This window comes from Channa argus, chromosome 1 (assembly GCF_033026475.1).
Source record: "Channa argus isolate prfri chromosome 1, Channa argus male v1.0, whole genome shotgun sequence".
Lineage (NCBI taxonomy): Eukaryota > Metazoa > Chordata > Actinopteri > Anabantiformes > Channidae > Channa > Channa argus.
The window spans coordinates 23,260,221-23,287,470 of record NC_090197.1 but is presented as its reverse complement, the minus strand read 5'-3'; the positions used below and the strand labels follow the sequence as shown (position 1 = coordinate 23,287,470).

The following is a 27,250-nucleotide window of genomic DNA, read 5'->3' as shown; positions in this document are numbered from 1 at the left end:
TTTAAGCAGCTTTTGTTTCTATGCAAAGGGAAGATCATGTGAGTGTTAACATTTTCCAAGAGAACTTTTTTACATGTGTCCAAGACTATGATCTGGAAAGTGATTTGCTGAAAATTTAACATCAAGGACATAAGGGTTGCATTACTGTCTTAAACATGCTCAGTTTAACCTTGAGATTTATTAATTTATCATTATTCTTTCATCACCCAGCCAAGCGCAGCATATAACATTCTGACCAAATTCAGCTTCTGTATGGCAGCTCTTCACTGTTCAGTTAACGGACCAACCTCACATATCTGAGAATTTACCTAACTCACTTTGGCTGTATCACATTCTTATTGTTACTTTACTCTCAAGAAATACATACTTGCTGTAAGCATCCATGTATTGGGCTGATGATGTAGTTTGTGGTCAGTGACACCATAGAAAATGAGCAACTTAGTGCAGCTCTAATATGGCTGTAAATCGTAATGCATTGCATACATGAATCATTCCATGTAAATAGCTATTGTAGGTAGACTATTTGATATCAGTGTGAGAATTGCATTCTCTATCACCCCAGTAAAAGCTCATAAAGATGGGCGAATACAGACTACAAATATATTCCCAGGGCATTGCTAAAAAAATAAGACAAGACTTGATTTCATAAAAAGCTTAGGAAACGTAAAAGCATTTCAGCTTCTAATTATTGAAAGCTTCAGGGGTCAATTAAAGGTGTGCTCAGTTCTTACTCTTCCCTGTTCATTTCCAGATTCTCAGGTTTTAAATTTTTACTTTTGTAAAGGGACCCGTATGTTTCATTAAGAAAGAAATTAGCTGCAAGTTATACAAAATCTATGATATCTATGATCTGGAAATGTCTTGTAATCCGTAAAGCTGAACACTGCAGCGTGGCTTAGTTTGAAACTCTTATTAACCCAGAGACATTTATTGCACCCCTGGCTCTCTCTTGATGACCTGCTTGATGACCTGTAGAGCTATTTCACATCACTTATATGCTACAGAGATAATTGATAGCCCACAGCATTTATTATTTTCTTCATATCAAATTCTCATTATATTCTGAAACTATATTAACAGTTAATGTAAACAATTGTAAATTATAAATTTTAGATGATTTGCTGTTTTATTGCAACCACAATTCAAAAGAAGTTGCAACGATGTGTAAAACCTAAATAAAAACAGAATGCAATGATTTGCAAATCTCTTCAACCCATATTTTATTCACAATAGAACATAAACAACATATCAAATGTTGAAACTGAGAGATTTCATGGAAAATATTAGCTCATTTTGAATTTGATGGCAGCAACACAAATGCTTAAAAAAGCATTTCAGAGAGGCAGAGCCTCTCAAATCTAAAGGCAGAGGTTCACCAATCTGTGACAAACTGCGTCTAAAAAAATTTTAAACAATTTCAGAAAAATGTTTCTTAATGTAAAATTGCAAAGACTTTGAAGATCCTGCCATCTACAGTATATAATATCATCAAAAGCCTCAGAGAATCTTGAGGAATCTCTGTGCGCAAGGGACAAGGTTGAAGGTTCAAAACTGGATAACACGTGATCTTTGAGCCCTCAGGTGGTACTGTTATTAAAAATAGACTTGATTCTCTACTGGACATCACTGCATGGGCTCAGGAACACTTCCAGAAATCACTGTCTGTGAACACAGTTTACCGTGCAATCCACAAATTGTTCATGTTTACACCATTAAGAAAACATTAAACAATAGTGAAACACACTGCTAATTGAGCTGACAGAGCTAATTAAATCATACTGCTAGAAAATGTTGAGGAATAAGGATGATAGAGACAAGGTTGCAGACTCAGGAAAATAAAACAAATGGGAGAGTAGGAATCAACTTTGACTTGTGAAGATGGATATAAGAAGGAAGTCTCACAATGCTTAATGAGTGGGAGTGATAGAGTTAAGAAGTGAAATTGAAAAATGGAGATGGAGTATATCTAGTGGACAGGTATGGAAGATGCAAAGGGTTTCACAGCTAGTTGAGTAGTCTAGAAGAGGCGGAGTAGAAGATAGATCCCAGAATGATGGAGTGAGCAGTTTCGGCACCTGCTTAAGTTGGGGTGATTGATGGTGGACAGGTTAAAGATGTATTGCAGTTCAGAGGGAGTTAATTTAGAGACTTGGGACTTGGATTGCTTAGCATAGGTTAATTCTGGCTGACCTTCGCACTGTTAGAGAGATTTAGCATTTTTTCTTCATGAATCATGTTGAGTTAACGTCAACTAGGTTGATTTGACTGTCTTTATTTGAAAGCTAACATTCTATCATGCTAGATGTTCCATTAGTTTAACCAAAGTGAAAAAATATAGACTGAGAAGCTACTTACCCATGTTGCTTAATGCATCTGGATGCCCACTTTGAGTCAGAATACACAATCTTAACCCTAAACCATAACAACATAAGTCTCTGTTACCTTGTAAATTTCATTGGTATTAGATAACATTAGGCCAGCAGGCATGTTTGCAATATTCTAATTTAGAATTTAAAGAGTAGATATTCTGTAAACTGGAGAAGAGGCTGCTGTTGCACAATTGAGTCTTTCATAGGACATTTTAGAATGGTAGGATTATGTTTGCTGACAAGTAACAGTATTTTCTTTTTCACTTTTACCGGGAGGCAGCTTAGCTTTAGTATAGACAGACGGTTTTCTTTCAGCTGAGAAACAATGTTAATGAATGTGTTTGTTATTAAATTTTCCAATTTTTTGTTAAATAGAATTTAAAATTCACTTCCAACTTGCTCCTTCGTTCCTCACTCAATGCAAACTCAGTCTACAGGCGTTGCACTATGCACTGCTCTGTATGCCATCAGTGTAGCTCTGGACAGGGGCGTGCTTACCCCACAATTCCACTGGGCGCAGATTGTAATATTTCATGTTCAATTCTGGTTTGTTCTTCTTTCTGCAATCCCACCAACAGCGTTTCTGAAGCGTTCTGGCTTATTGTGGTGCTAACTGTTCTACCTCTTTGTCCTTGTTTTTAAAGCTTCTACATTCACTGAAGGTAGTTTGTTTTGGTAAATGTTCTGCACTTATATAGCGCTTTTTTACCTGATGATACCCAATGTGCTTTTACATTGCTTTTCATTTACCTATTTCGCACATACTCACACTGATGGGGAAGCTGCTATGCAGCTCTTCTACACTCACCAGGAGCAACCAAGTTGAGGTTGCTCAAGGACACTTTGAGATGTGACAGGAGGAGCCAGGTTATCAAACCAACATCCCTAGGATTGGTGGATGATGTTTCCTGCTCAACAGTCACCCCAGACTTTGTCAGTTTTAATCGTTCATTTTGCTGTATCTTACAGACAAGGTGTACACTTACGAACGGCATGAATTGCACTTGTAACTTAGCTTTAGTTATTTAAAAATGTATTCATTAATTTTGTAATTATTTCATACATTGTTAAGCAGGAGGAAAGCCCTTCTTCTCCTACTTAAAATTCTACAGTGGGGGGTAATGTGATGAAAGTGCTATTTAATAGGTTGGTTGAAATATTTTTTGAATATTTCTAGAAGCAGCTTTCTTCAAAAAAAGATTGGCAAACACCTTGAATGGAGCGGAGAGCCACTTCTGGCACGAACTGTGACTAGAATGCCAGCATTCAACTCCACTGATAGTGTTTGAGTCAGAACGTGGTCAGTGGAGTTGCAGAGATATCCTAGGATGTTGAGTTTCTTGGTTAAGTGTGACATCAAAGTGGGACAGCTTTAACAACGCTTAATCTCCAAGAAGGAGATTCGCAATTTAATAATCACAAACAATAACTTAAATACACCACAGAGATAGAGCTCTGTGCTTTAACAGGTCAGCAGGACCCACGCCTTCACCTCAATCAAGCTCAGGTTAAATTTTGGTTTTATTTTCCATCATACTATTTCTTTAAAATAATGATTAGGTCTTTTTTGAGATGACCTGAGGCAATCATGAGAATTGGTATGAATACAGTTGGGAATTTATTTAATAGTTCTCTAATGGCTAAAACAAAGCAGAACAAAACCTAATCCTTTCTTTACCAAACTTTATGTTTTGTCTCAACCTGCTGGTGTTGCAGCTCTGTCACAGGCAGGCTCTACAGTGCAGAATTTAGGGGCATAAGAGTGGGAAAATAACAAGGTAGAAAAGAATTTAAAAAAATAATAATTTGGGCACTTCACAAGTGACAATGGCAGTGGTCATTTTAGCCAGTTTAAGCTAAAATGCATGCTGGCTTACAGACTCACATCTGAAATTAAGTGCATTCTTCTCTGGTGTATTGCGAATGGTGGTAATTAAAATGTGCGAAAATTCAACAGTGCAGTCATTAAAAGAACTGCACTGAAGCATTACTAAGAGCTTATAAGAGAAACAAGAGCATTTGCTGAGCCTCATCTGATTTACCTTAGGATTTTAAAGAGGATAACATTCATAAACACACATAATTGTACATTGCCCTATTGAAATGTTTGGACATCCAGCCTTGTTAAACCTATAAGTTCAGTTTAAGTAATATTTCTCCAGGTAATAAGTGTTTTGTTTACAAAATGAGATAAAGAATCTCAGTAGAGTATGTCACTGGGGCGGGTGGAAAAGAAAAAACTGTGCTTTTACTAATGTTGTAGTACTCGAGATTAGACTTGGACTTGAGACAGCTTTTTTAAGGTCTCTTCTCGTTGTCGGATGCATTTTTATTCAGTCTTGTCATGGTCTTAGACAGGGCAGACTCTGGATTTTTATTTTAAGAATACAAGTGTGGCAAAATCACTAAATTGTCTGAGCATTAACTGTGTTTTGATGTAAAGCATCCGGATTCAAGTTCTGCCAATTAAATCACTTTTTTTCTGATCGTAAATTGTCTTTCACCTCTCCCTGCCCCCCTCAAAACACTCGTCAAAGGAGGCAGGCTGTGCCTGCAGTTCCCCATCCAGGCTCATGTGTTCACCCCGAGCTTGTTGGTTAATCACTAACTGCTACGAGCATGTTAGCTCACATCTACATAAAGCTGAAAATTACAAAGAGCTGGATGTGCTGCTCTTAATGCACTAACTGTTCAACCTATGTACCACAGGTTCTGGGGGACACTGAAACAGTGACAGTCTCTGTGCTGTGAGCAGATAGTCCCAATCAGCAGCAGACAAAGGAGGACAGGGATCTTTGATAGGGGCTGATTTCATGTTGATTCGTCATAAACTTTACTCAGTTTCCATTTGATTACAGATACATCATTGAGTGTATGTGGGGAACTTGCTGCTGTAGATATGGATGAATAAATTCCCTCTATGTTGTGAGTTTATTGAGCTCAAACTAAGTCAGTCTAATCAAACAGACCTGCAGTAAATCCTCTTTCATGAAAGCGAAAATGTTCAGTTTGTGTTCAGACTCAGAGGAGTTGAGTCAGTTTTGGAGGTTCTTCTTTGTGCTGCTATTGAACTGTAGTGAAGACAGGAGATTTTCTTATGTAGCCTGTCTTGTCTTCACTACAGTTCAACAGCAGTCCTTAAAGTTAGTCAAATTTGTTTTTAGACACATTTTATTTGTTTCATAAAATGCCGTTTCCAGCCAGTTTCCTAATTTCTCACCTTCCAGCTCTGCACATGTAGCTACAGAAACAGGTTAAAGGTGGAAATGGGTTATTTCTCTTAAAGAAAAGCACAATGTCAGCATTTTACTGATGTACCCTAAACCAGAGCCAAATAGACTAAAGTTTAAGGTATAATTGTGACTATGAAGTGATGTACAAAATCTGTTAATAGAAATATGAACTTAAAAAATAAGGTATTTGGCTGTTATAGCATATAAACTCCAGTAAATTAAACTGTGTATTTTAATTCTATATACAATAAATGTCCATCACAGTCAATCAGAAGGTTTGAATTAGTAGTTGTGTAGTTTTGCAGTGGTGCACTTATTAACCAAACAGAGATGACTAAAGAAGCAGGCAATATTAAGAAAAACTGATAATATAGTATCTTTATTCCTTTACAACGCTTCTGTTAGTATTAGCTATATATATTATCCAAATTTATATGTAACAAATGTTACAGGACACTAGTTTCAGTTGTTTGGCAGCTATTTGTCAACTAGCTGGTGCGCAATGACCTGATTTAACATGGCATTAGTTAATAGTGAGAATGGATGTGACCCATGCATTGTTAACTTTGTGAGTTTAGGGTGACAGGACATGGTGACAAATTCAGCATGTGTTCAGCTCCGACAATAACACTACATGCTGCTTGCAGTACTGTTCAGAGCATAATGTGATGTCCTCATTATTTAAACTGTTCCCTGGCCACTTTAACCTAATTTAACAATGGTTATAATGTTATGCCTGATTGGTGTATATTTTATAAATATTTTATATATAGAGAGAGAGAGGGTGGGACACGAGATTAGAATAGGGAGTAATTGGAATGCTACTATAGTAACCCTAGTGAAGGGGGTTACATGCAGAGGATGTGGGACATATGGATATTTAGAAACACAAAATATAGACTAACACCTGAACAACTAGTAGCTCAGAGTTCTAATATCCACAAGAAATACCTGCTACCACAACTAGAGATTGATGAGATACAACACAAATGCTGCGGCAAGGGGGAGCCAGGACGACAGGTCGGGGGAGATATCACCATCACCCCCACGATTGGAGATTGGGTTACAGGTCCCAATAACAACAGACGAGCTTAATGCAAGAGCAGCTGACCTGGGATTGAAGATCATGGCTAAGATGGACACCTGGAACCTCTGTGGCTGGTTACCAAGCATAATTGAAGACCAGCAAGGTGATATACACAACAACAACAGTGGTCCTTGAGATGCTTGGCTATAATATCAGCATAAGTCATAAGGTGCAGTGTCTTCCATGGAAACTGAACATGGAGGCTAAGATCAAGGAAAGACGTTTTCCTGTTTCCCTCCAAGTTTGCAGCTTATAACGTGCAAACTTGTCAACTCTCGGCAGCTTCTGAGCGATTGGCGTATCTCCTGCAGCTTAACAGCTCTCCCAAGTAATTTCCTCTGTAATTGCCTTTTCTAGTTGAAAATCTACAATGATTGTTCTGTCCAGAAATGTATTCCAATGTGTATCTAAGTCTAAAGAAAGCTTAAGAAGTTTAAGTCTATTAAATCAAGTGGATGATATCCAAAGATAAAGTCTTTTTTGTATATAATTTCCTCTTTGTGTTTTCCTTGAGAGTGTTGTCCTGCAACTTTGTAAGATTTCCACTTGATGCGACTAATTTGGAGCATTGAGGCCTTTAACTGTCTTCAGATAAACATTTTAATATGTTTTTGCACAGATGGTTGACTGTGGATTTTGGCACCAGACACTTACATAGCAGGCATCCTTTGGAGGGAGCTCTCAGAGGCCTGTATTTAAAGGAAGAATGATTATAGCCAGTACAACCTTGTTCAGTTTTCAAATGAGCACCACTGTTGTTTTCAGATATATTTGACAAAAATGGGAACCCATCCCTTAGCTATGTTTGGCAACACTTTGATAGCCTTTTGTATTAGCGTAATGTAATTAATTAAACACCAATATTCAGGGGTGTACAAATATAGACATGGTGGAACTACAAAAATTGTTTTTTACGATTGCATTTAAAAAAAAAAATGCAAATAATTGTGCCATTATTTTATGATATTATCTACAAGATATTCCTTGCTATCAGTCTATATACTAGCTCTTCTTCCCCTCCAGCAACAAAAATTAGTTTGTTGCATAAACTTATTGTTTTGTATGTTTTCTTTTTTTGACAGCTTGTTAAAGTATAAATAGATAATTATAGACTTTATAATACCCCCAGGGATAATTTGTCTTAAACATAATTGACACATTAAAGTACCATACCCCACAGTGTGTCTCTGTGTTGTATTATCTACTCAAGAAACAAAAAAGCAGCAGCAGGAACATGTTGCAGCAGGGGCAGACTGTGTGTGGGTGAGCAGGCAGGGATTTGTTGTTGTACTCCTCTTTTTTATATAAGAAAACGACATCCCCTTTAGCAGCACCCCTTTGGTGGATGCCTGGGAAATCCTCTTTTAGTCACTGCTGCATCTGCGTCATCAGAAGCATTTTTTTTTTTTTTTTTTTTTTTACAGGTTTTAGCCTCCCACATTATGGCAAGCTTGAAACAGAAAAGAGGAGGCGGAATGAGCATGAGAGGTGCATCCCCTGCCTTGTAGTCAGAAAAAATTATTTTCTTTTAAAATTTTAACAGCGAGGATTCTTTTACTACATAATTTAAAATAACTTTGCTATTCAGATGTTTGTACATTAGCTTGTTATGATGTATCTATATATGTAACCGCCTTGCAGATTCACAGCCAGTCATTTTTTGGTTCTTGTTTAAGCCTACACATGAGTCAAGATCAGTATATGGAATGAGAATCTTACCTGGTAACAAGCATTGTCTCCTTTCAAAGATCAATCTCATGAAAGCTTATTATGCCAGTGGATGTTTTGCCTCATTAAACAAAGATCAATGTGGATCTAAGTAAACCGATTATTTAATTGTAAGGTTAGAACTTGGAAAGGGATTCCACCACCATGCCTGAAGGTACCTACACATATTACAGTTTTAATGGTGAAGGTAAAGAGGATTCATTTGCATAATTAGTGTTGGAATATATTAAGAGAGAAGGCAGGGAGGCAGAGCAAAGTAATGATGCAGGGAAATAAGGGCAAACATGCAGGGCTGCATATGACAACAGCCATGTTTAGACCTCAGTACAGAGAACCTCTCAGGGGGGTGTTTACAAATGATAACTGGTTTTTCTGGAGATGAGTCAGAACAGTCCCCACTGCCTATTCCCACTCCCCCTCCCTGAGTCTGTCCTCCTCAAACAAGCACCTCCACAACCTGATGATGATGATGATGCGGTTTCGAGCATGGAATTGACACTGCAGGCTATTGTACTGTTGCTTTGTTTGGTTTTCCATTCTTGGAGATTATGCTAGAGGAGGGGAGGTGGATACTTGACAGTGCAACATGTCCCAGCACTATCAAGTGCCATACCATCTCAGTGAGCAAATATTTGATGGCGATAGAGGCTTTGTTCTGTGTTTAAACCTTTCTCAGGCAGCCACACTTGTCTTGTATGTGGCATTTTATTTTGTTGTTGTGCTTTTCTTCATTTGCTCCAGGACTGCACTAGATCTCGTTTTTACAGGTCTTGACTGCTCCTACTAAATATAATATTTATTTACATTCCAGTTAAACTGGTTGTTTATGTTCATGTGTGAAATAATAATTATTTGGCTTTGTAAATGTTGTAGAATGTTTTCTTTTAATTAGCATTGATGCATTTACTGTATGTGTTGTGGAGCTGCCTGTGGTTGGCTTGTCAGGTCAGTGGTTTCATTGTAATATTTCTCAAGCCAAATGAGACTTCACACACCCCAGGAGGATCTGCAGTCTTATCCTACACCAACATGCAAGATAGCACCTTTTTTTGTGTGTGTGTGTGTGCCCTTTCGGCTTATCCCATGAGTTTAGGGTCACCACAGCGGACCGGCACTGAACAGCTGGGGATGGGAAACATTAGATAGCACCTAATTAATTATAATGAAACACTCAAGAAATTGCCATTCAATAAAGGAACAAATTCAGATTAATCGGATGTGATGTGTACAAGTTGAAATCGCAAAGAAAAGCCCTTTGAGCCCGCTGTGTGTCTGTTCAAGTAGAGATGAAGAATGAAACCTGAGCTATTGTAGTAGTGTTTTGTACTTTACCAATAGCCCTATATCTGAGAAAAAATATACACGATATAGCTTTAGTAAGTTTTCAAAATATGTATTAGCTTTCTTGCCCAGGTTAAGATGGTAAGTTAAACAGCTTAAACACAATAGTTAAAAAAATATTTTCACTTGCACCTTCTATGACTAAAGGGTCCTACACAAACTCACATATTGCAGCTAATGTCTGCTTATTTAGCACCAGAGATGCCTGTGCTGTTTTAAGTTCTATGCTCTTCAGAATGATGTGATGTCATGAACACTAGTACACCAATTAGGACTTAGAAACATGATAATCAAAAGGTCATGACAGTTGTGGGATTGTTTACCTATATTGCCAGATCACTTTCAATCAAATCTGATCATACACAGACCAGAGTTAACCACTCAGTGTTCATAATTGAATCATATTAAATCCAGTTGTTTATTTATTTTTAATTCAAACTTTAATTTTATTTATTTTTTTATTATTTTTAATTAATTTACTTTAGTTTAATTTATTAGTTGCTAATTTGTTGGCAAGATATAATTAAGAAAACCAAGTATTCAGCCTCACCTGTAGCTGGTTAGTTTATCTCTAAAGGTAAACCGAATCTACCCAGAAATAAAACAACTTAAGTGTAAAAATGACAATTTGTGGTTTTTCAGAGGTCTAGGTACATAGGAACAGCAATGCATGCCCCCTAAAACCATAAGAATTGAACAATGAAGCCCTAACCTCAACTAATGCTTTCATTGAACTATATGAACTGGTGTGACAGTTTTGGGCTTTATAGTATATGTCCAATATCCATTCATTCTTCATCCATTCAAAAGAATATCTCTAAACATAATCCAGCCAGAAATTACATTGCCACCACAAAACAATGTAATGGTAAATCACTTAAGTTGTGTAGTAACAAAATACGAAAAAGGGTTTACTTACAGGTAGATAGCAATCTTTGGAAAGATCTAGCTGATTCCCTTTTATCAGCCTTAATGCAAAGATGACAGCTGCCAGGCCTTAAATTTAATAGATGTGTATGAAAATAGTTTTTAGTTTTTTCTTTTTATCTAACACAGCAAAACTCAGAATTATTTTTCAAAATATCAACCTCTCCCTATAAAGGGTTTTCTGTAAGTAAATGACAATGTGGATATTTTTATTTATTTTTAATTAGCGAACTATGTTGAGTAAATTAAATATGGAAGCCATAGCTTTATCAGCAGACACTTTCTGCAGTCTCTCTGTTGACAATACACGGATGACTGACTTTATAGACTGTGACAGAGTCAATATAAGCCCAACTTTGTAATTAAATTTTTGTTTGTTAGTCTACACTCAATCTGCTTGATTTCATAGCAGCCAAAGTAAATTTTGAGACTGATTTTTTTTTTCCCCTCTCACCTTTTGATTCACACAGTCCAAATAATATATTAAGAGAAAACATTATATTTGTTTGTTCAGGATACAAATTTCTAAGTTTAAATTTTCTCTCTAAGCAGTACAAATACTGTTTTAGTCAGCATTCTGGATTATCAGATCAAATTTATTGATGAAGCTTTTTCCCTTTTTTTAATATAAGTGTCTGCCAGGGTAATTATTTTCAATTATTTGAATTATTTTCAATTATTTTCCATCCATATGTGATTTCTTGTTTAAAAAAGTTCAATATGCAGACCTGATGAACACACATTTCAACTCAGCTCCAACATGAACCACTGGCTTCGGACTGTGCTTCAGGGCTCTGTGGGAATATACTGTAGGAGTATGAATTTATATAAAAGTGTCTTGTGTGCCGGCTGTGCACCCCAACCTCCTCCTGGTGACTCAGCTGTCATTATGAAATATAGTACTTCTTTTATTCAAATAAAATGCTTTTGAACATAATCCAGTACTTACAGCTAAAACACAGCTAATTAGTATAACTTTTCCATAGCGAATTTTCATTGATAATTACTTAAATACTGAAATTCAGCAGAGATATACAAATGTCTTGTAGGGAAGGTCAGAGAGCTATTAAGTTACTACTGTATCCATTTATCATGCACCTGTAACCATCCCCTGAAAGCAAATGCAGAACTTCTCCTTTGGTCAATGCTAATATATGTAACTGTTGCACCTTAAGAGTCGGGTACTTGGTTAGTCTGAATAGCTCAAATCCTGCTGATGCATAATGATATTTCTGTTTCTTCAGTTTCACCACCCATTATTCTGAATGTGTTATTGAACATTCAGTTGACCAGCCTGATGGCAATGTGTCCCAATATGATGTTTAATAGGTTCATTCTAGCTATGCTGCTGCAGACTACTAGAATATACTGAGCCAAGTTGCAATGTGGGTAATAGTAGGTTCATGCACTTCTGCTACTGCTACTCAAATTCAGTTTTTGCACGTCAGCACATGCAAGTTATGTGCAAATTATGTTTAGGAAGAGATTTTAGTTTGAGACCTGAATTATATGCAACAACCCATCCACACATTACTTTTCACAAATGGCTTTTGCATTATTTATAATAGAGTTACTGTAGTCTAATAGTATTTCCTCAGCAGTAATATTTAAAATATTAACTGTACAACAGGAACCCAGCTCAGTATGGGGCCATTAAAGTTTATGCCACCCAGGGATCACAGTAGCAATCCCCACACAATATTGATTTATTCTGTATTTGTTCTATTTTGGGAATTTGCTTGAAAGCAAAGATGCTGGATCTACAGGGTTTTTTTCCCCATTCAGCCACTCAGAGTTTAGTGAATACAGGGGGCTAAAAATGTTCAAATGTTAACTTTTTAATTGTGACATGCTGTATTGCACCCCCTGTGTTTGACTACTATTAAAAGAAGGAAAATAGGTTACATTTGTTTATTTATATTTAGATGACATTTATTTCTCAAAATATTTAATAATTTCAACATACAGTAGAGCTAGGCAGAAGATTTACATAGCTGCACATAACTGTGTAATGCAGCCGTTGTTAATTAAAGGGTTTATTCACAGTTTAAACAAACACGAGAACATGTGTAACATGCATCATCTGAAAATTGTTTAACATGTTATAATTATGGGTTCTTGCAGATGCAACAGCTGGATCACACTTTACAGTGTTTACAGACATTGGAGTATAAGGCAAAAAACATTGCAGGAACAGTTGACAAGATCTTGTTCTTGAGAGAGGTCAAAAAACAGGTTTAGGTTCTAGCGGACATATTTTGGGTCCAGTTCCAACTTGGTATTGCATTTAAATTTAATCAAGCTCCAGTATCTTGGAATCATTTCAAGTGTCTGCTCTCTCTCTTTTGCCGCGTTAGCAGCTACGACAATATTGGTTTATTAAGTGGTTCACTTTGTTCAAGACTGAAAGTTGTCAACAGCTATGGTGAACCCACATATATCCTGGTTCACAAACAATGAAGCCTACAGGTTTTAGTGATCAGATGATTTTTCTCTTAGTGCCACCATCAGGTTGAGATATTCAGTTGTGAGTGGAATATTTGGTCAAAAAAATTTTCACACTAACAGGCTAAATTAATATGGTTTTACCTAGTAACAATGAGCATATTAGTATTTTAACATGCTTGTACTGTGCCAAGGCATGGCCTTACAAATCCTTCATGTTGGCCTTTAGTCTTGTTAATTACAAAGTTAAAGCATTTTAGGGAAAACATAAATATTTGATCTGTTTAATTATAATATTGAGTTTTAGGTTATTGAAAATACATTTTTCAGTTTTATTGTAATTTATTTATTTGTTTATTTATTTTTAATACATTATAAAGCTACCCAGACCATCTAAAGCTAAAATAACACTAAGCTCACAAGCATGTAAATAACAGTTCAGTTCAACACTGACACAAAGAGAGACACACCAATCTGCAACCTGTCAAACCTCGACTACTGTTTTGACAAGTTAATGGTGTGTACAGTACATGGGTAGGGTTGGATGGGGTCTTAACAGCATGAAATCTTGGATCCCTTCTGCCTTGTGTCAGCTGAACAGGCTGTTCCAAGCATGGTGCACACTGAGCCCCTTAAGGCCAGGATATGTTCGAAGAAAATTGTGATTCATGAGATGTATCTGGTCTAACATAGCGCATTCAATTGCCATGTGCACAAGAACACACATCCAGTTAGTCTCTCCTCATAGGTGTGTATTTTGTTGCACTCATTTGTAGTCACAAAAAGTGATGGCGGTAGTGTGGTGTGGATAAGAACAAAACAGAGCTTGAGAGAGAAGTTTAAACAAGCTACTTTATTTTACCTCTACACAACTGTTCAATCACTGTGTAAAGCTGGTGTTTTTGTCGGATTGACGATTTCAGACAGTTTATTAACTGACACAAAAAGGTTCAAGCAAGCACTTTATTTCGGGCATACAGAGGACACCACTTTATCTTCTTTCATAGTGTGTAACCTTTGCACGTAATGTGTTTCATGTTTCCTTTTAGTTTGTATAAAACCTGTAGAGATGACTTTAGTGTGAACAGTGGAGAAAGCTTACAACACACCTCTGAGTCACCGTTTAACATTTATAAACATCCTCCAGTGGTCGTTGTAATTAAGTTTATCATTAAAATAAAGGAATTCTACAACAAAATGTCACCAAAGATTTAGTCTGTTATTCATCATTTGTTATTCTCACCTATACAAGTTACTTCCCATCTATTGTGATTCCTTTTAAAAACACTACAAAGTGCACTCCCACATTTCATAGTCTGACATGTAACAATAAGTACAGTAGCTTTATTAATGTCTCTGCAAGTGTGAAAAGCATCTTAACCCCTGAATGCTCACAGTATTCTGCCTGCTTTTAAAAAGCCTGTTTGAGCGTGGCTGGAAGCGAATGATAAGGATGCCAAACAATGATAACCTTGGGCACTACCACGCAAACAGTGAGCCAGCAGAGTACACTCCTGTTGTGGAAGAGGAAAACAGCCATTGAATGACGGCTAAAACAAAGGAGTGGAGAGAAGTGTTATTTGAGTAAACATAAGTCACAAAGCTACCAATAGGGAATGATTTGGATGAGTAATGCTGTTTCTTCCGTGGTCACGATGAGTGTCTACAGGCTGGAAGCAGCTTAGCTCAGTCAAGTGTCCTGTATGGAGACGAACCAGTATTAGTCAACTGAGCGACAAACTGTGGCTGCAACATAACCCCCAATCTTTGTGCCACATGCTGCTGCTCACGGCTGATTGAAATTATAGCAGCCGAGCTGGTCGACTTGTTAGGAGTGAAGCTCCTTAAATATGTCCCTGCTAACAGTGGAATAATTACATACAGTCAGTGTTGGGTTTAAAATTGAGCCACAGATGGACAGTGATTATTCAGAGCTTTTAGAAGGATGCTGCAATGGAATTGGAGGAGTTAGATCTGCACATTTTTGATTGATTTATATTCCTTTTAACAATATACCATCCATACCATTGCATATGTTTTGACACAGCAGCAGTAGTGTCTGAGATTTATAGACCTTTTTGTTCAAACTGATAAACGTGTAAATGTTTCATGTTCACACGTGAGTGGGAAAATGTTCCTGACCAATTTTTATCAGAGCAGATGGAATCTTTACACACTGGTTAAAGGTAAAGACAACAGATATCGAGTGAGTGGTTGTTATGGGGATAATTATACAAGGGGCAGATTGCTTAGGGGGACATCAGGCAGGCTGGCAGGTTATTTTTAGACTTACTGCAGCACACCTCAACCTTTTAAAGCACATCCTGCAGCTCCATCAGAGCATTCATCAATGACCCTGCCTGGCTAGTGGCTGCTGGCCGAGATGAGCTGTTAAACCCTGATGACCTGGTTATCTGCACTGTTGTTAATGTTCATCCTGAAAGAAAAGACACTGCCAATGAAGAGCAGTTAAACAGGACTTCTGTTTTTTTTTTTTCATTGTTTTTTTATTCTCTCAGTGGAAATAGCTACATTTTATAATGTATAATTTTATTTTGGACATTTTTAACCAGTTCGTGAGCATAATGATTTGCTGTATACATGCATAAAGACATCAGTGCATTGTCTCCACATCTGTTTATGATTTTATTTCCAAATCCAAACCATTCACACATAATTATGCTTTCTGTTCTAGAGTGAGCTGATCATATCTGTTCAACTGAATGATGGCACATTTATCTCAAAAATTTCATCTTATACTGTACTAATGAACTCGGATCACATGAAAAATCTGCTGTGTGTCCCTAAATAAACAAAAAGCTCCTTGATCTACTTGGAGTACTCTTCATAAGTCATTTAAAATGATGTATCAGACATCTCTGGCAGAATTCAAAATCAATATAAACTCAGTGGTACAGTAAATGAATCAGCTTCTCTCTGGTGCCTGTTTCATGTCTAGTTGTTTGCCTTATTTCAAAATTTTTATTGATTTATCTGAATTTTTTCTTATGCTGTCTTGGACAGGTCTCCCTTGCAAAAGAAGGTTCCAACCTCAGAGGAATTTACCTCAAAAAATGAACGTTAAAAAAAATCTGCCTTTCTAAATATTTGTTTTATAAGTAGATGAATAGAGAAAACAAGCCTTAGGTTACATGTTATTAATGAGTGAAAGCAATTGACAGATTGCGCCTTTTGATTTTAATACATTGGTACTGAATAATGGGTTCTCCATTTTCTTCTTTTCTGCAGGGTCAGAATTTCTTTCTCTTTACGAGAAGGCTGGATTAAACATTTATGTAAAGTCGTACATAATAATTCTATTCCATCCTTTTCTTATTTTTGCTCTTATCCTTGTTTCGTCTCTTTTTAGTGTAACCAGTTTTATCCTTTTTCTTTTTGAACAGGATGTCATTTTGTTTGTCTTTATGATTTGAAATTTATTATTATGACATGTCTCAGGATATTTGGAGGATAATGGTTCGTGCATTTGTTTAGGCATTTTCTTTACAGATTTTTTTAATACATCTGTTTAATATAATTTATTATATATTCACTTGACTTGCATTCTAATGCCCCACAGTATAGTTATGTTTGTTACACTGTTTCTACAAAAACATACGTTTTGAAAAGCTTGCCATTGCTTTTCCTTCACCTGTCACACAGACAGGACTAAATAGTGACATCCTGCTGATGTAATCAGTTTAGTACCCGAGTAACACCCCCTCTGTTTAATGAGCATTTCGTCCACACACAAAATGTCATTTTACACGAGGTGTGATGCTCATTACATCCACAGTAGTGTGGATCTGATTTGTCTGCTTCACCCTGTCCCTGCACAATATTGGTGAGAGAATCATAACGAGCTCAATTGACACCCAGTGTGATGTGCAGCATAATCTTGTAAACGCTGGCAACTCTTCCAGCGACGATCACCCGCTTCATCCTCACCTGCTCTTTCACTTCAGTGGTGACAGCACTGCGATGAGGGGTGGAGAGGCTTGTTTAATCTCTGAGACATAGCTTGATCTGTGGCTTTCATACTCATAAAACAGGAAGATGTCATTCTCTCGCTCGCTTTCTCTCTCTCTCTCTCTGTCTCTTTCTGTGTCTTCCTCTCCTGGTTGCTGTGGCGACGCCTGCTGCAGCACTTTGCCTCTGCAGACTTCAACGGGAGCGTCCAGGCCGAGCTGTGTGCGTGTGTGTGTTAACATGAAAGCCAAACCCAGCTAGTGTTACGTAATGTCTTGTAAGTACAGTTCCTGCACACAGGCAGGAGAAGACTAAACATAAAATTTTCCCTCATTGTACTGAATATATTAATGAACCTGTCACAACACAGTCGATAGGTTGAAAGTGAACAGACTATACTTGCAAGTCAGTTCTAAAACACACTTTCTTCTTCCACACATTCACACAGTGAGGTACCTGTTGCTTAAACAGCACTTTTTAGAGCAGTATTTTGTGGCAGTGATATTTCTTCCTCCAAATCCTCACTCTTCTTCCTGCTGACATTTACCTTTTCTGTTTTGTGGCCTGTTTTATTGGTACAGTTCCTGCAAACTCCTTCTCTGAAACTTACTCACCTTTTCATTTCTGTTCTTTCCTCCCCTCCTCCCTCACTTCTCTTCATCCCTCCCACTCAAGCCATCATCTTTCATTTCTTTGTTAATTTTTTTGAAAAAAGGGTACCTTTCAAAATGTACAGCCACAGTAATTATGCCTGGATTGTTTTATAATGAACAATGTCATAACAAGCTGCAACAAGTTAAAGTGACCATTTAACAGCATTCAACAATGGCAACTGTGAGCAGCAAATTTTATTCAATTGTAAAGTAATTTTGTATAAGAGTGGTTTAGTATTAGAAGAAAAACCTTGTTTGATGTTTGGTGTTTAATTTAAGGAATGTATATTTCAGCTGATCCTTAAAGATGCCGTGGTGACCATTTTATGGCATGTTCACATTATCACGGAAAAATGGCTTTTGTACATTGATTTCCATTGTTGCATTGGCAATACAGCCACCAGGATTGATTTAAAAAATGAAGTTAAGCCTCATAAAACATTTATGTAACTAACACATAGCTAACTGTTAGTTACCACATAACTAACAGCAAGATAACAGGGTGCTTGTTAGCTTATGAGTAGAGTTGTCCGAAAATCAGTTATGAGATGATCATACTTGGTTTAAGGTTTTTATCTTAACATCCATCTGAACCTTGGGGGTTAGTACCAAGCTTTTCCTTGCAGTCTGTGAAGCTAACATTCTTATCTAAACCTAAGGTGCTTTCACACATGCATTGCCACCCTGAATCCATCTAGACCAGGGGTCACCAACGTGGTGCCTGTGGTGTCCTTGAGGTAGCCCGCAAGGACCACATTAGTAGCCCGAGGGCCTGTTCTAAAAATAGCCCACCATAGCGCCACTTACCAATGAGTTGCATTTAATTTTTTTGTATTGTAAGAAATCAATATCATGATCTGACATATATGAATATCATTAATTTAATTAATTATTTATAATAACATGTAATTAACGGTAAATTAAGCAAAGTTTTTATTCCAAAAGTGCGTATTAAACTGGTAGCCCTTCACATTAATCGGTACCCAAGAAGTAGCTCTCAGTTTCAAAAAGGTTGGTGACCCCTGATCTAGACTTTACCCCGGGGTGCTGCATGTAAGAGCATCTGAGTTAGACAGCCCAGACATTACCCAAACTTTGTCCTTAGAGCCCCCAGTACAAAGTCCAGGTAATGTGAGTGAGCCTGTATGTGCACAGAGCACACTGCTCCATCCCAAATGTTGGATGAAAAAGAAAGTGGTTGTGTTGATGTTGATATAAACTGTTTCCTGCTGAAAAGTTTTACATGTTTTGCCTCCTGCTTTGATCAGGCCCACCCCTCACTGACACCACCAGAGAGTATAGGGGAAAATGGCTTTAGTCAGGACCTGGAGATGCCTCATTGCTCAGCATTCCTACCTAACAGAAAGCCAAGTACATGAACTAAAAGTACATTGACTGTACTACTCTGCTCTACACAACAGGGAACACAGAGCAGATGCTTTTCATAAACAGTGTTTTGTCATGACCTTTTGAGACATCTCTTGAAAGATGCAGTTACAGTATATCAGTACCACAACAAATCAGAAAACTTTATCTCTCCATTCTTGGCTGTGTTTTTTTGTTTTTGTTTTTTGGAAGGTTATGTACTGGATGAATCGTCTAAAATATGGTTTTGGCTAGTGCCATCTCATCAGTGCTAATTTTCTACAGTTTGAAGAAAATCAATACTACATAGAGTAATAACAGATAATTACTAGTATTTTACAAAAAGTTGAAGTTTTTTTCATTGGACCCTGTTTGTTCCCACTGCTTGTTTTTCTGCTACATGCGATCACAGCTGATTTCCTGTGTGCTGATACACAGAGATAACAGAGAAGAGAAACTAGCAAATGTTCAGGCTGTGGGTGAGTGTGACTGAGGCGCATGTGTGTGGGAGTTCATCAGCTCATTACAAACTGAACATCCTCCTTTGTTCACTTTTAATGTGATGGAATTTATTTCCAGTTTTAGAGCCAATATAGGCTACCTATAATTTGCGCATCTCCTAGCAACAAGACTTGGAACAAACTAATTATAACTACTTGCTAAGGTGTCACTATACAGTACTCGCAGTCCTACTGGCTATGAAAAAGTATGTTATATGTGTGGGCATGTATGTAGATTGTATGTATGTGTGCATGGGTGTTTAAATCACCATCTTTATCACCCTCTCTGTAAGCAAAAATCTGCTACAACCATATTCATGTTACAGCTGCAAGAGGTTTGCACTATAGTTAAAATGGCTAAAAAACATTTTAGTAACATTGTCACATCACCTACAGTTTAGGTGATGTGATGATATTGTTATATATCTGCTCACTTGGCTAAGCCAACTCAATATACCCTACTACAGTACTGTCTGCATCAAGAAAAGAAGAAATAAAAGACTTATGGGTCAAAAGTCACATCTTAAAAATGATAATCTTATGGACTGGAGAAGGTGAGGTGTCTAGTGGCCTTGACTAACACCAGTATTATCAGGATATTACCACAGTATTCATCCAAGCCTGTTGCCAGGCAAGTTTTTGCAACAGAATGACTCATTTACTTTTTGACAGTAGCATGTCATCTGTAAAGGAAAACACTTTGGTACCGAATGCATTACAGTCAGATGATCTTACAAAGGTATAAATGACAGTAAATTACCATTTACTAACTTGTTCAAAGGAAGCTTAATCTTCTTAGGCACTGATGTTCACTCTTGTCTTTGAGGGATTTTGTTTCTCTCTCGTTACAAAGTTACAAAATTGTGACAAAAACTGGAAAATTTTATTTTGTACTCAAAAAGCACTGAGGTTTTAAATGATTCTCACTCAAAGCCCTGACCTAAAGCTGATGAAAAAATAATGTCGAGTCTAAAAAGAGAATAACAATTACCGACTAATCAATCCCTGTATCAGCAATCTGACAAATCTTCCTCCCTCAATCTTGATATAACAAAACGAAACCCATCTTCTGAGCCTTAGTGGGTTGAGTGAAGTGTGCTTTTTCATACAGACATGAAGCTGAATGTCACACTGTTACCCTCTTCAGCTCCAGCCTCCCCAGGGCCCTCTTACTGACTGTCACAGCATGACCTCAGACTTCCACACACACCCTTGCTCCCTCTTTTCCTCCCTCCCTTGCAAGGTTGTCAGTCTCTTTTCATACTCTCCCTCCCTCACCGCCACCACTCCCTAAATGCAACATATCGGCGCAGCGGCACCAAACATAGCTCGGCTCTTTCATCAGGCTGTCACACAGGCTCAGCCGATCTGACTCACAATGTTTATCACAGCCGCGGGCATAACACTAGAAAGCATATGACAACTGGTTTGCGTATGCCTGTGTGTTTGTGTGTGTGTTTACTGTTGTTATTATCAGAGGAGTCATTACTCGGGTGATGTCTTGGTGCACCCCTGAATCCCTTATGTTTGGAGTCGGTCTCCTCCTCTAGTGCCAGAAGCGTGCAGGAGCCCAGTTCTCTAAGCTTGTTGTTCAGAAGAAATGATCGTGTCTCCATCTGCACCTTAGCCAAGAAGGGGCCACATCAGGAGTGACTGGCAACACATTAGCGGAATTGAATTGAACTCAGTCAGTCTTTCTTGGCTGGTTGTGAAAGGAGAGAGGGAGGTATGGCCAAGTGATTGAAGTGTAGTTCAGGATGGTGTGTGTGTGCATGTGCATGTGTGAGTGTGTGTGGCACAGTGGGATTGTTCCAACATTCTCATTCATCCCTTCTTGACAGAAATTAGTCATGCATGAGATGAACAGGAGGCAGTTCAGTTTAATCCCCACAGCTCCGGCACTCTCCCCTAATGTCAATAAAATGTATTTTAGCACAAACAAAGCCTATTGATCCTCCAGCAGAAACAGTATGATAGGCCATTAATGCTCGGTTCGGGTTTGGATGAATACAAATGAAGTGGAGATTGGATGGGAATCCTGTAAAATGACCGTGCACCAGATTTAAATGTTGGTTTGAAAGGTCTTAATTCTTGTTACTGCCATATTCCTCTGAGTTCAGTTTTCATACAAAATGTTAAATAGAGGAAGTCTGATCCAGTCTTGCTAATCCACTTGGACTTTGTTTGCAGATGTGCTGGTGAATGGAAAACCATGTGACTGTGATGTCATTGCTGACTGTAAAGTGGGGGATGCTGTAACCCTGGAAGTAAAACTGACCAATCGGAGCAAGAACTCTGTGGGGCCCCTGGCTCTGACTGTAGTGCCCTATCAGGACTACCAGAATGGAGTGCAGAACTACGAACTGGAGGACGCTGTCACCTTTATCGGCTCCAACACCTTTTACATCGACACGGTCAGTGGGGGCTGGATGACTCTAATAACGTAGTTTCCCAACAAACAGTAAACTTTACTGCAGTTACGTCACATTTTAGGTTATCACAGGATTGGACCAAAAGTAAAGGTTCACACAGACAAAAATAGTAGATGCTGTTTATGCTATCTGCTCGCCACAGAGGTCACAGCAAATTCACTGATAATGAGGGAAATTAGCAAAGTGCTAGTTTTAACACAGTTCCATCACATTTTTTGACCAATAGCATTTCTGTTCACAGGTTATACCAATTAGTATGAGCAGTAATCCTATAGGTTGTGATTAAAGACAGCTGTAGAAACATTAACTATGGACACACCTGTAACACTTGTGGAAAAAGGAAAAACTAAAGCAGGATCAGACACTGGAACGCTTGTGACATCGACCATTTCCTGTGCAGCTTCTATAAGCAGTATAGTGTACCAACATTTAATTAATCATTTATAACACACCACACATTTTCAGTTTAGTAAAATATAATAAATTGTAATGTAATGTAATTTTACAAGACAACCTTTGTTTTTTTGCCCAGAATCTGGAGACCCCTGCCTCAGCGTATGAATAGCAATAGTTAAAACCACAAAAAAGCAGGGGTGGTGCTTTATGGATCGTGGCTGTAATCCTAAAATAGAAAAACACCTCACCAAAGAAGGGGTCTTAAAGTAGATGTGAGTCTGTGTCTGTAGAAACTCACAATATTGAATAAGCTGAATGTGATTAAAAGAGACTTAGAGTTAATGAAAAAGTGAAAAGTTACTAGTGTATAAAGCAGGTAAATATATGCATGAACATGAACCATTTTCCTGAATGTTAAAAGTAAATAACTTTGGGATTGTTCTTCACTGCACTTGTCTGAACCTTCACATCAAAGCCACAGTCAGGCTTCAAGCTCACTCCCCTGCTGGCTGAACTCTGGCTGTGAAACCTGAGAAAGGTAGCTACTAATGTTCTGTCTTTTCTATCACCAGGTGAAACCCAAAGAAAGCACTGTCTGTATAGGTGCTCTGCTCTTCCTCAACACTGGAGATTTCTACCTGAACATCAAGTTCCAAGATGACAGTGCAGGACGAGAGCTTCCCTTAGCTTGGTTTACTCTGCCCAGTGTCCACATACAGGCTGTGGACACTCCACTACAGGCTGGGGCCTAGGTCTGAATGGTCCTGATGATGTCTGTAAATACACTAGTCCAATGAACTGAAACACTTGTAAATATTAGTTAAGTGTTGCAGCATGTGAACAGGTGCAAGGTTATTAAAAAACTTCTTCAAAACATTAGAATGTTTCGTTACAACCCAAAAATACGTGATTGCAGCCCAAAAATACATGACTGCATACAAAGTTAACTGGAAGATCGACAGCTACCAATGGGTTATTTGAGTCTACTGCTGTACATCCACATACAGAAACAATCTGAAATGATCACTTCACTACAGAATTGTGCTTGTTAAACAGGTGTATAAGATGGAGTTAGGATTAAAGTCAGTCATTGGTCATTGTCTCACAAGTATCAAAGTTTGAGCCCTGCCCTAGAAATAATTTGAGACAATATAATATTTTCTACTTGAAACAGCTAATTGTATTAGAATCTCTGCATTTCTGTAGTGATTTTACGCTCAGTTGGACTTTGAACCACACTTGGATCACTGACCCTCAGCAAACCCTATTGACAGTGCTGAACTTATAGAGAACTGTGCTGTGAGCTACAGATGTGGGCTGAGTGAACTTATTAGCAATTTGTTACCATCAGTTTTTCTTTAACCCTGCAGTGGAGGGCGGGTGTTCCATAAATCAGATACGTCTGGGTTTGCAGCTGTATATTAACACTATTATTTTGGGCAGCTTGTTGCTCCTAGTTAGCTGTTGACCATCACTTTGTCACACTTTTACATTTATTCTGTGGGTTGTTTTACATCAGTATATCATATTTAATGTTTACAGAAAATAAATCGGAAGACATTAACATTAGCAGGGTAAAGAACTGAGGCTAAGATGAGGTTCATAACAAATGTGATCCACTCAAATGTGTGGCCATGTACTGTAAGTAGATTCTTTCCACTGCTCCAAAGACATTTTCTTTTACCTCTGTGACACCACAATAGAATACTGATGAATTTGAATTATATGCGACATGTAAGTGTTGTAAATAAATATGAATCAAGACACCCTTTGATCATTTTGACAATATTTCAATTTCTTTGCATTAGTCTGTCTCAGCAACTGTATCTCTGTTATCACCTCCATTTCCTGCCTGCTCTGATGACCTTTTGTATTTTGTCTGACACTTACATACTTTGAAACTACTTTTGGAAATGATGATTGAACAACATGCCACTGCCCACTGGGATGTTGGAGTGTGTTGTGACAACACCATAAGCCGCTGAAATATTAACATTCAGGCTCAATATTTACAGTCTGTGATTGATCGGCATTGACTACTAATGTATCATATGGGAAAGCGTGATTCATGCTCTGTCTCCATCTGGGAACATGAATTAGCCATCTTCCTGTAATAAACCCACTTCAGCCGTTCAGGTTACCACAGTTCCATCAAAGGCTCTTCCTGCTTGGCTCACTAGGCGACCACATGTGAACGGGACGATAAAGAGATGCTGAAGGAAGAGTAGCCTTGTTGAACGGTTCATATACCTTAATGACTGGGAGAAAGTAGTCTGAAGGTTTCATGTGGATGTAAAACAGGGTTTATCTGTTAGCAAAAACATACCCAACATGCTTTTAAGACCAGCTTGTGAATTGGCTTTGTGTGTAATGAGAGCCTTAGTGTGTAGTGACAAGATCAGAGGCAGATAGCATCTTGCTTACATTGAATATCAAACTTAACACCAGAGATGAGTTGATAATTTGTATATATAGTGCATCCAGAAAGTAATAACTTAACTTTTTACATTTTGGTATGTTACAGCTTTATTCCAAAATGGAGCAAATTAAATTTCTACAAACAATACCCCATGACAATGTGAAAGAAGTTGGGTTGAAGTCTTTGCAAATTTATTAAAATGTAATAAAATACAGAAGAAATCACATGTACATAAGTATTCAGAGCCTTGGCCATGACACTCAAAGTTGAGCTCTGGTGCATCATGTCAGACACTGATCATCCTTCAGATGTTTCTACACCTTTAATGGAGTCCACCTGTGGGAAATTCAGTTGACTGGACATGATTTGGAAAAGCATACACCTGTCTATATAAGGTCCCACAGATAACAGTGCATGTCAGAGCACAAACCAAGGTATGAAGTCGAAGGAATTTTCTGTAGACCCTTTGAGACAAGATTGTATCGAGGCACAGATCTGGGGAAGGGTAAAGAAAAAATTCTGCAGCTTTGAAGGTCCCATTGAGCACAGTGGCCTCCATCATGAGTAAATGAAAGAAGTTTGGAACCACCAGGACTCTTCCTAAAGGGCCAGCCAAACTGAGTGATCGAAAGAGAAGGGCCTTAGTGGAGGTGACCAAGATGCAGAGGGTCACTCTGAAAGAGGCCCAGTAAATACTGGGCCTCTGCAGAGAGAGGAGAACCTTCCAGAAGAAAAACATCTCTGCAGCACTCCACCAATCAGGCCTGTATGGTAGAGTGGCCGGTCAGAAATCACTCCTCAGTAAAAGGCACATGACAGCCCACCTGAAGGACTCTCAGACCATGAGAAACAAAAGTCTCTGGTCTGATGAAACAAAGATTGAACCCTTTTGCCTGAATGCCAAGTGTCATGTCTGGAGGAGCCCAGGCACTGCTCGAGAGGTACTGCAAAAAAGAACAGGAGAAACTTGCCAAAAATAGTTGTGCCAAGCTTTTAGCATCATACTCAAAAAGACTTGAGGCTGTAATTGGTGCTAAATGAGCTTCAACAAAGTATTAAGCAAAGCCTGTGATTACTTACGTACATGTGATTTTCTTTTCCCATTTTTTATTTTCAATAGATTTGCAGAGATTTCAAACAAACTTTTTTCAGTTTGTCATTATGGGGTATTGTTTGTAGAATTTTGAGAAAAATAATACATTTGGCTGTAGCATAGCAATGTGAAAAAAGTTCAGCCCTGGGAATACCTTCTGGATGCACTGTAGTTGGAGTATTGACAATACTGCAGAAATGCTGTTCTTGCATTGATTTCTGTCTCTCAGCTCTTTTCAAATAAAAATATAATCACATTTTGTTTCTCAATTAACTAAAGTTTCCTCATGAAGGTCACATTTAAAGTTTGGTGACAAACAGATTTTCTGCTCATAGTTACTCATAGGGATAATACATCAGTGAATCCACACAGTTCATCAGTTATCCATAACGCAAAAAAAACCTCCAAAGTCATGCCCTCTATGCTTATTATTGTGTGGTTTTCTGTTTGATTAAGAATAAAGTGCCTGTGCGTGTGTGTATGTGTTTTCAGGCTTTGAAATGTCATTCTGTTTTGTAAAAATCATTTCAGCTCTAAGTGGGTAGACTCATGCATGCATACAGTTGCAAAGTGTATTGTGTTAAGTGTGAACTTGGGGCTGCTGCCTGCACAGGGAGCCAACAGAAAGTACGGTATGTATAAACTTGCATTTCAAATGCTTTTGAATATTGTTTTCTGACCCTGATAGTAGCTAAACTTATCAGCCTAAATTACAAGTGGGGCTGTAATTACGAGTGCCCTATCCTCACTTATTGAAGCACAGATTCATCCAGTTCACTCTAATTAAATTCTGGGGCTTGGATGGATGCCTCCCAGTGCAGAGGAAGTAAAGAATTTCAGGGCAAGCAGCAAGTGAACCCTCTACGAAGCGATTCAGGGCCCTATTTAAGCTACTGTTGGTACAACAAGAAGCTCAAAGCCGTAGTTCTTAGGTGCTGAAGCTGTGTGAGTGCCTGTTATTTTGGTTGATATAAGTGCAGCAGTGCAAAGTTCAAAAGAACTGGCAAAGCTAAAAAAAATTCCCTCTGAAGCAGCAGTACCACCAGCATTTGTTTCCCATTTTTTCCAGTTGCAAATAGTCTCACTTTTTTTTTTTTTTTGGCACAGATTTTAATCTTTTTGAACATTGACCTGTGAAATCACGACATTATCCAATGTCCAGTCAATTTGGAAGAGCAGGGAATAATGTGCAGGTGAATAATGCAAGCAACAGAGAAGGAGAGTCGCTGTTTGGCTGAACAATAATGACATTTTTGATAAATCTGTTTAATTTCCAAATTCCTGAACCGCTGT

General features: G+C 38.0%; 1 protein-coding gene across 2 annotated transcripts in view; it reads left to right on the top strand.

Annotated features, from left to right (window-relative positions):
* The window catches only part of trappc9 (trafficking protein particle complex subunit 9), a 200,017-nt gene extending 175,808 nt beyond the window's left edge, over window positions 1-24,209 (top strand). For both annotated transcript variants that reach the window (XM_067508237.1, XM_067508228.1), the window contains 2 exons: window positions 21,808-22,031; window positions 23,018-24,209. In XM_067508237.1, coding sequence (XP_067364338.1) covers window positions 21,808-22,031; window positions 23,018-23,197 — 404 coding nt within the window. In that variant the 3' untranslated portion in view covers window positions 23,198-24,209. The remainder of the gene's footprint in view (window positions 1-21,807; window positions 22,032-23,017) is intronic.
* Window positions 24,210-27,250: the final 3,041 nt, after the last annotated feature.